The sequence below is a fragment of the Equus asinus genome, chromosome 6, assembly GCF_041296235.1.
Source record: "Equus asinus isolate D_3611 breed Donkey chromosome 6, EquAss-T2T_v2, whole genome shotgun sequence".
Classification (NCBI taxonomy): domain Eukaryota; kingdom Metazoa; phylum Chordata; class Mammalia; order Perissodactyla; family Equidae; genus Equus; species Equus asinus.
Window position 1 is genome coordinate 90,101,256 of NC_091795.1, and position 12,327 is coordinate 90,113,582.

The 12,327-nt window shown below is 43.4% G+C and overlaps 1 protein-coding gene across 1 annotated transcript in view; it reads right to left on the reverse strand.

Annotated features, from left to right (window-relative positions):
• Nucleotides 1-557, reverse strand: part of DDX1 (DEAD-box helicase 1) — a 42,245-nt gene extending 41,688 nt beyond the window's left edge. Inside the window, exon 1 of the mRNA XM_044771971.2 lies at nucleotides 353-557. Within this exon, the coding sequence (XP_044627906.1) occupies nucleotides 353-359 (7 nt within the window). The 5' untranslated portion in view covers nucleotides 360-557. The remainder of the gene's footprint in view (nucleotides 1-352) is intronic.
• Between the last annotated feature and the right edge of the window lie 11,770 nt (nucleotides 558-12,327).

Below are 12,327 nucleotides of genomic sequence, written 5' to 3' on the forward strand. Positions count from 1 at the left end.
AGCTCTTAGTTGGGAAGGATCCTCAATCCACTCCCCTCAGGATGGCACACACCGGACCCTCCACCTCCAGCCTCCTGCTTACTTCCAGCTTATACCCTGGGCTCCTTTTACCCTCCAGCATATTGACCTGTGTAGAGTTCCTTGCATGCACCACATTGCCTCTCACCACTGTGTATTTCCTTACGCTGTTTCTGTAAAAGGGGAAGAGCCTTCCCCTTTTAGTTTCAGTTATCAATTGCTGTGTAATAACCCCAAAACTAATATAACAACCAATCTATTTGCTCACGATTCTGTGAGTTAGGAGTTAGAGCAGGGCTTAGCTGGATGGTTCTTCTGTTCTCCATGGCCTTACCTGGCATTGTTCCCTTGGCTGCATTCAGCTGGTGTCTGGGTCAGGCTGGAAGGTCTGAGAAGACTCCATTCCCATGTGTGGTGTCACAGTGCTCCCATACATGGTCTCACTCTCTCCACGTGGTCAACTTGGACCTTCTCACAGCAGGATTAACCCCAGAGAAGACAGACTTCCTACATGGTAGCTGGGTTCCAAGAGAATATGTCTGCAAAATGGAAAGCAGAAGCTGCATATCTCTTAAGTTTGCCTTAGAAGTAGCACAATGTCACTTCTGTTAAATTCTGTTGGTCAACACAAATCACAGGACCAGCCCAGATTCATGAGGAGGGGAAATAGGCTCTACCTCTTGAGGCAATGAACGGCAAAGAGTTTGCAGCCATCTATACTATACCACCTCTATCTCCTTGGCAAGTCCTAATTATTATTCAGATTCAGCTAAGCTAGCACCTTGCAGCAAATCCTGCTCAATGCCAATCCCCAGCTAGCAAATACTGCAACTTTACTCTGATCTCTTTTTTTCCTTAAATTTCTGACTCTTAGCTGGACATATGGGTGCCCAGAATAAAGACGCCACTTCCCAGCTCCCCTGGGACTTAGATATGGCATATGCCTGTGTTCTGGCCAGTGGCATGTAAACAGAAGCATCCTTAAGGGAGATAGTACATCCTTCTTCCTCTTCCTGCTTCCTGTAGGCTGAAATGAGGATGTGATGGCTGGGGTTTGAGCAACCATAATGAACCATGAGAAGACAACCATATACTGAGGATGGCAGAACAAAAAGAGAGAAGTAGCTTGAGTCCCTGACATGAAGGAGCACCATACTAGCCTAAATTGTGAGTCTAGATTTCTTATATGAGAGACAAATAAATATCTTCTTTGTTTTGGGTTTTCTGTCCCACATAGTATATATATATATATATATCTCCCCATTAGTTATCTCCTGCTACAAAACAGGACTTTGCTACATTTCTGCTAGATTTTGCCCCAAAATCTAGCGACTTAAAACAATAAACATTATCGCTCACAGCTTCTGTGGAGCAGCTTGGCTGGGTGCTTCCACTCAGAGCTGTTCTCACTGTTGTGATCAAACTGCAGGCTGGGGTCGCAGCCATTGAAGGTTAGCTAGGGAAGCAGCTTATAAAGGTAGCTCGCTCTCATGACCATGTGGAAGTTAGCCGGAGGCCTCCATCCTTCTCCATGTGGATCTCTTCCTGTGCTGCTTGAATGTTCTCAGGATGTGGCTGCTGGCACCCCCACCCTACCCCACCCCACACCCTCTTGCCACCAAAACAAGTGATCCTAGAGGACAAAGCACTATGAGTGATATCTTTTATGGCCCAGCCATCAGAGTCACGCACTGTCACTTCTGCATTATCTCCTTGGTCACAGAGGCCTATTCAGTGTGGAAACTCACACAAGTGTGGGTAACAGTGGACAAGGATCTTTTGGGGCCATCTGAGAGGCTGGCTACCACACCCCTCCTGCTTCCCCAACAGAACCCCTATTTGTTCAAGTAGCAGGTGGTGATGCCTCAATATCGGGAACAAGTATCTTCGTGCATCATCCTTGGGGATAAATCATGTTCCTTCTAGACCAGCCATTGTTGTCATTAAATTTGTTTGCTCAGCTTACCCTGTTTTTCACAATTTACCTGACTCGGAGAGCAGTCTGAAGACAGGGACGCTCACGTTTAAACATCCTCTTTTTTCCCCCTGAATTTCCTACAGCTTCTGAGCTGAGCAACAATCATTGAATTTTATGCTTTTGTCAAAATAAGCTGTCAGAAACTGGTCCAGAGCTATTAGGATGCAGCATCATTCTCACTGCCCCAGCATTCACCTTATGGAGCAGGGACCAGAGGGGGCCTGGCAAACAGACATAAATCCAGAGATCTATAATTCTCTATCCCCTGAAGAAGTGGCCGTAAAGTCCATCACTCCAGATATATGGGGATAGGGAGACAAAGGACAACCCGGATGAGTTTCAGAGGGACTGTAAAACAGAAAAAGAGATCTCACTAACTGTGTCGGTTTCATTATAAGCAAGCCAGGCAGGGACACAATTTACGGCTGGGTGCCGACTGGCCGGCAGGCGTAAATGTCACTCTCTCTCCCACGCCCGCCATCTTGAGTGCTCGTCAGCCCCTGTGAGTGATGCTGATGGCTCTTGGGGAAATGGTGCTGCCCTTGGAGTCTGAGCAAGAGAACATGGCCTGGAGGCTGTGGATATTTAAGAACAGACTGTACACCAGAAAAATGGTCTGAATCCAGCCACCCAGACTCTGCCAGGACCCCTGAGTTCCATTTCCCATGGAAGAGAGCCCTTTTGCATCTGCACACGGGGTTCAGGCTTGTTCTCTCAGTCTCCTTCCCAGTGTCCTTGCTTCACTGTACCTCCTTTCTGTCTATGAAACTGATCACAGGTTTTCTTGTTAACAAGGTTTGTGATTTTTATTTAAAGCCGACTGAAATAAGACAACTTGCTACATTTAAAAGGAGGGGGTGAAAAAAGGATGGTCAAGAATTCTTCAAAATGCGTGCAGAAAATAATTCTGATTATGGAAATTGATACTGCCTGGTTATAGGTTCCTATGATGTTACAATAATAAGACTGGGAATTCCTGAAGGCTTCTTCAAGTGTAGCTCTGAATAGTGATGTTCCAGTTACTACGGCTGCATAACAAATTACCCTGTAACATAGTGGCATAAAAATCCATTCGTGATGCTCACAGATTCTGTGGGTGGGGAAGCTGTACAGGTCACAGCAAGAATGGCTTATCTCTGTTCCTGAATACTTACCACCTCAACTGAAAGACTCGAAGACTAGGCATTGGAGTCATTTGAAATTTCCCTCACTCACATGACACAGTTGCTCATGTCGCTGAGACCCTAGATAGGGCTCTTGGGCAACTGTGGCCTGGACTTTCCCACAACATGATGATTGTATTCCAAAGGCAGTATTCCAAGGGCCATACGGCCTTTAGTGACCAGGCTTCAGAAGTCAATCACTGTCATTTCCTCCGTGTTCTATTAAGTGAAGCAGTTAAAAGATCTGCCTAGGTTCAAGGGGAGGGGTCACAGAATAGATACCACTGCTTCAAGGGGGAGTGTCAACATTTTGCTGTAAGAAAAGTATGTAGGACAGGGTATAAACTGGTGTGGCCCTGCATTAGTCAGTGTTCTCCAGAGAACCAATAGGATGTGCATGTATAGAGAAAGAGATTTATTTTAAGAAATTGTCTCATACGATTATAGAGGCCAGCAAATTCAAAATCTATAGGGTGGGCTGTCAGACTGGAGAACTAGGAATTGCCGATACTGCAGTTGAAGTCCAAAGGCTGTCTGCTGGCAGAATTTCCTCTTGCTTGGGGGAGGTCAGCCTTTTGTTCTATCAAGGCCTTCAACTGATTGGATGAGGCTCACCGACATTCTAAAGGGCAATCTACTTTACTCAAAGTCCATCAATTTAAATGTTAATCTCATCCAAAATCATCCTCACAGAAACATCCAGAATAATGTTTGACCAAATAGCTGGACACTGTGGCCCAGACAAGTTGACACATAAAATTAACCATCACAAGTCTAATCCTTGTCAGCTTGGTGCCCAATACTTCTCCTTAAACCAGACTTAATCTCCAAATAAAGACAATAACAAGGTCATATTTCCACTTAACATGATACAACTACCCTGCATACAACTGAAAACTCACTAACCCTTTACCCATATGAGGACGCAAAATCCTTACATGATGTTTACTCTTCTCCTTGATATATTGTAACTTGAATATGATGTAAAGTTAATAGTACTTAAGTATTATTAACTTAAAATAAATACATCTCATGTCACATGATAAAGGGATAAGAGAAGGAAATAAAGACATTTGCTTTGTATGTGTATATATACACACACGCTTTCATAAAATAAGAAAGAAATACTCATGACAATTGAAGTCCATGTTTCTGAAAGTGGTCACATGGTCGTAGCTGGTATTTTCAACTGTCTTCTTCCATTCCCTTGCCCTTGTGCCTCATGCTGTCATCCCCACAATATCTTGCTGGTTACACAGACCAGTCCTGTTCAGTGTGGAGGGAACTACACAAGGGCATGGATACAAGGAGGCTGGAATTGTTGGAGGGCCATTTTGGAGAGAGGCTACCACACCTGGAAATAACAAATATTTCTGCATTCCTCAGATGTCAAGTTCAAATCATAAAATGGACAGAAATAAGGCTAAAGAGTTTGGACCTGGACTAGATCAAGGAGGACTGTGTATGTCAGATTACCTATAGATCTGGTAGGTCAGTGGTTCTCACCCTTCAGCGTGCATCAGAATCACCTGGAGGGCTTGTTAAAATTCAGATATGGAGCCCTTCTCTCTGAGTTTCTGATTCTGGGGTTAGACCTATCATTTGCATTTTGCACAAGTCCCAGGTGATGCTGATGCTGCTGGTCTGAGGACTACAGCTTGAGAACCACTATTGTGGGTGAAGCAGATTTTAAGCAAGACAGTGATGGGATCAGATTTTCATTTTATATAACTTGTTCTGGTGATTTTTGATGAATAGATTTGTGTAGTCACTATTAACAAGCTATCGCAGTAGTACATGTGAGGTGTAGCTGAAACTTAAACTAGAGCAAAGAAAGTAGTTAGACAGGAAAGGACAGGTGTGAGAATACCATTAACCTGGCCATGTTTGGTGATTTGTTGGATTTGATTGGGGGTGGAGGCAGAGAAGTGTAGGAGAGGAAGACATTTCCTCTACCCTCTCTGGGTTCGTCTGGCCAGAGAACTAACTTAACTCACGCGAGACAGAATAGCAGGAGAAAATTAAACAAAGTTTTATGAGGACCATGGCCCGGGGCCTTTCTTCCCAAAGGAAGAAAGGGCACCGAAGAACCAGGGTGCACAGAGTGGTTATATACCCCCAAACAGGATGTTTCACATAGGATTGAAACATCCCTTTTACAATAGTCACGAGACTGCTCTGTCGGCACAGCGATTGATGGAAACAGCAGATAGGTCTGCTGTCTTGGTGAACACAGCAGGGTGGCAGGTCTGTTGTCTCCAGCTGGGTGGTCACAGGTGAGCTGGGTGGTCAAAGGCGAGTGCAGCAATCAGTTCCTAGCCTAAAGAAACCTGCTTATCCTTAAGGAAATGCCAATGGGGGGGTGGGTTGCACCTTTGTCTTAAGGCCATTTGTTCTTGCCATAGTAAATGTTTTAAAGCAGATATACACTGTGTGCTCAACAGCCACAGTCAGGCCCTTTTGGAAAAAAGCAAAAAAAAAAAAAAAAAAAAAAGGTTTACAACCAAATGGCTTCCTCATGTACTCCAATATATCCTATTGCTTGCCATTTCTATTTGTCAATGTATAGATGGGAGAGGCTCAGGCAAGCAGAGCAACTCGCCAAAATGGCCGAAACCACCACCTCAACCATCATATCCAGCTAAAGACAAAGGAAGATGTTGGGGATGGGGGGAGTCAGTTACAGGAGGTTACCAGACAAGCACAATAAACAAATACAGATTTAAGTCCTTGCCTTCCCCGTTGATTAAGAATTTCTAGAGATAAGGTCATCTCCCCTTCTTCCTGGTACAGAGAGGGAGATATCTTTACAGATGGAGATTTCCTTTACTATATAAATGTCTCTTACAAAGGGTAAGTAAATTCTACTTTTCAGTTGCTTTCCTGTCTGCAAAGTAACCAGCCTCAAATAATCATCATGCCAAAGAGACATATTGTGGGGTGGCCAATTCCAGGTCCTCACAGACGGTACTGTGGAAGTGGAGAAAATGAGAGAGAAAGAAAGGCATTAGTACAACTCCCAAGTTTCTAGTATGGATAACTGGGTGAATGGTGTTAGCATCAATTGAGAAAAACCTTAAAGGAGGGGCAGAGGTTGGCAGATTGTGGCTATGCTGAATTTAGTTTGAATGCAGGACTTTCCACTGGAGATGACCAGCAAATAGTTGGCTATAAGAGTCTGAAGCCTGGAGGAGGTACTTTGATAAAGATACAGATTTGAGAATCATCAGTAAATAGGTAGTGAGCCTGGGAATTGATGAGCTCACCCAGCAGGTGTAGTGGGAGAAGAGCAGGGAGCTAGGACAGAGTCCTGGAGAAACGCTCCTCACCCTTTACTGTGCGTGGAAATCACCTAGGGATTCTGTTAAAATATGGATCCTGATTAAGCAGGTCTGGGGTGGGGCCTGAGATTCTGCATCTCTAACAAGTTCCCAGTGATGTGAAAGCTGCTGATGTGAGCCCACTTTTGTAGGAATAAGGCTCTAGAGAACCCCAACACTAGATGGGGGCAGAGCAATGCAGAGAACAGGAAGAAAGTCCTGAGGAGACAGCTGAAGTCAGAGAACTATACGGACAATTCAAGGGCATGTTATCACAGAAGCCAAGAGAATAGACGTTCCACAAGTTTCAGTAATTGTTAGTGTTAAATGTGCAGGGGAGGGAAAAAAATCTCTTCCCTCTACCCATCTTAGGTTCATTGCCTGGGGCCTTGTAAAGAAGACTCATGAAAGACAGATTAGCAAGAGAAAAGCGGTTAATTAACATGTGCATCATGCACACACATAGGAGCACTCAGAGATGGGTAACAAAGGGATGGTTAGAACTTGGGCTTATACAGCATCTTAACAAAAGAGCAATACACTTTTAGAATAGTGACAAGACAAAGGAAGAGGACTTTGAGTTTCTAGTGGGGCAAATTGTGGGGAGGTAAATATATGAGGGAACAAATGGAAGATAAGGGCTAGGTAGCAAAGTCTGATGCAGATTCCTCCAGTGCGCTCTCTGGGCTGACCAGGGTGTAGAGTTGTCTCCAGTAATTAACTTCTGTCCTTCATGGTAGAGAGAAGGGGGGCATCTTTGCAAATTTATGTCCTGCTTTTAGGCGAATAGCGGGAGGGCAAAGACCTTTTCTTGTCTTGGCTCCTTCTCAGTTGCCTTCACCTGAAAATAATCCTTACGCCAAAGTGACCTATTTTGGGGGTGGCATATTCTGGTTCCTACAAATGTTTGGACAGTTTGGTGGGGAGTGGAATTAGAAGGCAAGTTGCAGTGGTTAAATGGCTGAATGGAAAGTGAATACTTTGTGAGCGTAGACTGCTATTGTGAGGATGAGGTGAGGAGACGTTGGGTAAAAATTAGGAATGGATGTCACATGAGGGGTTGGCTTTATTATTTAATCATGAAGGAAACCTGAATGTGGTTACAGGCTGAGAAGAAGTAGCCAATAAGGAGGGCGACACAGAAGGGATGAGGATGCTCAAAGCTTAAGCCCAGCCTCACAGAAGGGAGAAGGAATTAAGATGGGCAAAGGGAATGGTTTTGATCAGGAGAAAGAGAGAAAACCCATCTCTTCAGGCAGTGGGCATTAGCCCCCCAGACCTGGAAGTCTGCAGTGATGGCGGCGTCTAGATATGTACCTCGATTCATGTCTCATGGTCCAAAATCCAATCCTAGTCAGGCAGAGACTTGCCCTCAGGTCAGGATGATCACTTGGGACCGGCTTAAATTAATTCATACCTACATTCAAGTTTGAGGATCGCTGGCTTAAACAATACGTTATAAATGTGATCCTGAAAAATTTCCTCCAAACGGTGATGGGGTATAACACAGATGCTGCTTGTTACTGTATGTTAATGTTGAGGCAGAAAAATGGTATTAACATCCAAAGGAAGAAAAATGTCAAGAGAAAGATGACTGAAGTTTTGAACAAAGATTCCTGGACTGCTCTCTTGGAGGGCTTTTGAGAGGCTGGGGCTGCTGCCGGAGGGGGATGTGTGGTCCCTCTCTCCAACTCTGTCTCCACCAGGCCTCTCTCTCCAGTAGGTTAGCCTGGCCTTCATGGCAGCTCAGGAATCCAACAGGGAGGAAACAGAAGCCGCTAGGACTTAAAGTGTGAGCTCAGATGTAAGAGCAGTCATTCACCCTCAGGCCCGGCACAGATTCACGGGAAGGGGACATACAAGCTCCATGCATTTACCCGCCACAAGGGACCATTCCCCTAGGGAAGGACTGGAAGGTCCTTGGCCTAGACCCCCTTTTTATTTATTGGTTCTGATTGAAAGCTGACAGAGTTCTATACCCACTCCCCTCCCACTCTACCCTCTACCCCCAGTTTTTATGAGACATCTTGCCTAAAAAATGCTAGCGCCAACTGAATATGTGCTATGCCCTAATCACTTGTTTGGGAGAAAATTTTCAGCTGCCCATTTGTACTTAATTGATTAGGCCACCCACTGATCTTTAAATTGAAGTAGATGTGAATTACTCTGGGGAGCTCTTTCAAATGCAGATTCCTAGGTCAAGCCCTCAAGAGTTTTGGTTGCTCACATCTGTGGTGGAGCCCAGCAATGTACATTTAAACAAGTTCTGATGCAGGTAGGCCTCCCTGGGTCACATATGGAGACAGATTATTTTAGAATAGATTGTTCTTTTAGGGCTCGCCAACTTGGTCATGTTGATTTCATGGCTTTATTCTTATATGTCAATTTTATTTCTCACTTCTTGAACTGTCAAAGATAAAGCTGGACACTAGTTAAGGTGGTCAGGACAGATTTCAATCAGTGATATACTACTGCAATAGGGAAGAGGGTCCAGCATGAACTGAGCTCAACTTCCATTTGCACAGAGGTGACCGGGTATCTTAAAGGGAAAATGAGGCAGTAGGGAGGGGGGACCAGTGGGGTCTTGAGCAGAGTCCGGGAAGTGAAAAATTACAAACAGTTGGCCAGTTTAAATGCCCATTAGGCCAGCTGTGTCAGGTATGTGGCAATTACAGAAGTTAGGATTCTATCCTCCCACAGAGACTAGGCGACAGAGGGCCCATCTTTCCTAAGGATTATATTTCAAAGGAATGGCTTTCAGGTCCTAGAGAAAGACACCCCTGAGTTACAGGAGATACATATACATCTCAAGGGACAGAGGAAGGATTCACAATTGTAAGCCCTTTTTAGTAAATGCTCTAAGAAAGGGCGTTTGGGGCCTATGTCAGGTGTTGGCTAGAACAAACAGTAAATTCTTCTGGCAGCCTGGAGCTTTCTCAGGCAGGCACTTTACACAGGGTTAGGGCCATCCTGGGGATGCATCTTGAGCTGTTAGAAACTACGTTAGTGTTCGAGTCTTTTAACGTAGGGAGTTAGGAATGGATGAAATCATTTTGTGCTGAGAATCTGTGGTTTCTAATAGGCCAAGGTTGAGGCCTGGTTGAGAAGATGGCTCAGAAGATCCCAGCTAGAGTTTGGTCAAGGACAGAGTCTTTGTCAGAACTATGCCTTACTTTAGGTCCCCCTAAACCCCATTCTTAGATCAGGAAACCAAGGCACAGAGAGATTAAATAATTTGTATGAGGCAACAGAACTAGTCACTAACAAAGCTGTGATTCAAAACAAGGGCTTTGTTCCAGACTCTAGAGTCGATGCCAGAGGCAAGAGAAGGAACTGGAAGACAGTACAAGTCAAGATCTATGGGGGTAGAAAAAATGACGTTCTAGAAATGTGTACCCACTCCAGAACGACTGAGTTTTCTCTCTTAGGTTCAATGTAAATTCTAAAGCAATTTCTAGCATAGAGGTACATTTGGCTTCCACAAACTCCTTTCTTACTTGGCGACTTAAGTTTGGTAAAGATTTGTGTCCTCCTTAAATCCCTTAATTTTTCTTTTAGTTAATCCCTTCAGGGCTTAAGTTGCAAAGCTTCTTTTTTAACCATTAATCTCATGTTTGTATCAGAATATAACAATGTAAGCTTTATTTTTTTATTTTTATTTTTTTTTAACAATTTAAGCTTTAAAAACTTTAAGAGTTTAACATTGGGTATATACTTTTATCTAAAGAGAAACCTAAAATGGTAAGGACTTCAACAGGAAACAGTTTATTGCATTAAATTCCACTGAAGAGCTAAAATCATTAAAATTGAGAGACATTTAATAATTCCACTATAAATGGTCCTTAATCCTTGGTGTTTAATTTAGCTTTTCCAGAGTGTCTGATCCTGATGTTTTAATAGCTTCCACATTTTCAGTTAGTACTTTGCCCTTTCAAAACACGTTATTAATTCCTCATCAGCTTCATTGCATCCTTGTTCTGTTGGTTAATATTTCCATTGTAGTTTTTCATTAGAGGAAACTCAAGGGTAAACTGAAGGACTTGGCCATAATTTCACTACAACAGTAGGAAAAAAAAATCGTAGCTCATGAATGGTTTGTTTATTGAGAGAAATTTTCCTTGAGCTTGTATTATTTTGCTGGAGAAAATAAACGATTTTTTAAATCTTTCTTTTAAGCAAAAAGGGTTAATCTATAATAGCATCAACATAACCATGAATAATTCATGCATTCAGTAAAAATGTATTCAGGGCCTACATTCAAGCTGGGTTTACAGAGATTAAAAAGCCATTGTCCCTGTCCTCAGAGAATTACAGTATTTTGGTTTTGGAGCTGCCTTTTAAATTTTTGAATTATTGGTGTTATTTGAGACTTCCTAGGCATCCCCAGTCTGTGGACATGAACGGTAGTCATCATCGGAACAGGAAACACTGTAATTTCACTGGTCTTGCTCCCAGCTGGTGACACAAGACTCTCAGTCATTTGTAAAATTCCCTACAAATACTTCTGGGGACCCCCAGAGGTATCTAATTCATGTTGGCAAACAAGTCCATTCCTTTTGGATGCTGCCAGCCATCTCCCTTTGGAGCCATTGCTGATCTGCTCTCTGTGGTCTGTGCAACTGAGCTGCATGGTTGTTCGTGGGGAGAGTGACTTCCCCCTTTGTATTTTCCTCTGGGAGTTTCAGAGTGTTTCATTTCAGGCAACTTGTCAGACAAGACATCCTGAAAGACTCCCACGAACCCCAAGAGTGCTAACTAAAAGATACAAACAGAACTGCAACTTTTAAAATGAATGGGTGATTTTGTCAGAAAGTAAAGGAAACCCTGAGTCCTGGCAACAGGCAGGAGAATCCACAGAGGAAGTAAGCACTGAAGTCACCAGCTGCTTTGGGGACTGAGCTCTGATTTCAGGGCTGACGATAGAGATGTGGTGGGCCGGGGGCAGGGGTCCAGCCCGGGGCCTGTGAAGGGAGGAGAGCTGGATCACTGATGACCCCATATAAAATCAGGACCCATGAAGAGCTACATACTTAAAATAAAATCTCATCAAATGGAAGCAGACAGCAAATCAACGTGTCTGGTCAGCCTGGAATCTGAGTGGATAGAAGTCTCCTTTGAGAATTTGCGACCACGGCCTGACCCTCTTGTGAGTGTGGGCCTGAATTTACATTACTGGTAACATCTGAGAGAATTTAGATTCTTAAAGTAAATCATGGTCTCACAGGAACCTTGCAAAAGTGAAGGGAAGTCTTCCCCGGGGGGAAGGTACCCTCTCACCCAGGCCTCAAGAAACTGCTCACAGATTGGATTCCAAAGCATACGAGCAAACAATAAGACACACAGACTTGCGCGTGCACACACACACATCCACCCACCCACACACACACTCTATAAACAAGCCACCATGAGCAAGAACCAGCAGGAAAAACATCTTTAAAGATTTCAGGTATTAGAAACATCAGGTAGAGAATATAAATTATGTTTGATGTGTTTCTAAAAGTAGGAATGAAAACATGAGTAAGAAGTAAGAAACTAACACAATGACCAGAATAACTAAAAAAGAACTTCTAGAAATAAGATGTATATAATAATCCATATTAAAAACTTGATGGAAAGATTAAACATAGACTAAGCTGAAAAGTGAACTGGAAGAGAGATTTGAGAAATTATACTGAAAACAGAACAGAAACTGAAAGAGATATAAAGTATGTGAGGGAGGTTGTGACATAGGAGGCTATGAAAGTTCATAGTGTGTCTAAAGAGAAGGGCGTAGAGGCAATATTTGAAGATGTAATGATGGAGAATTTCCTATAAGTGATCAAAACAAATGATGGGAGCAGGGGAAAAA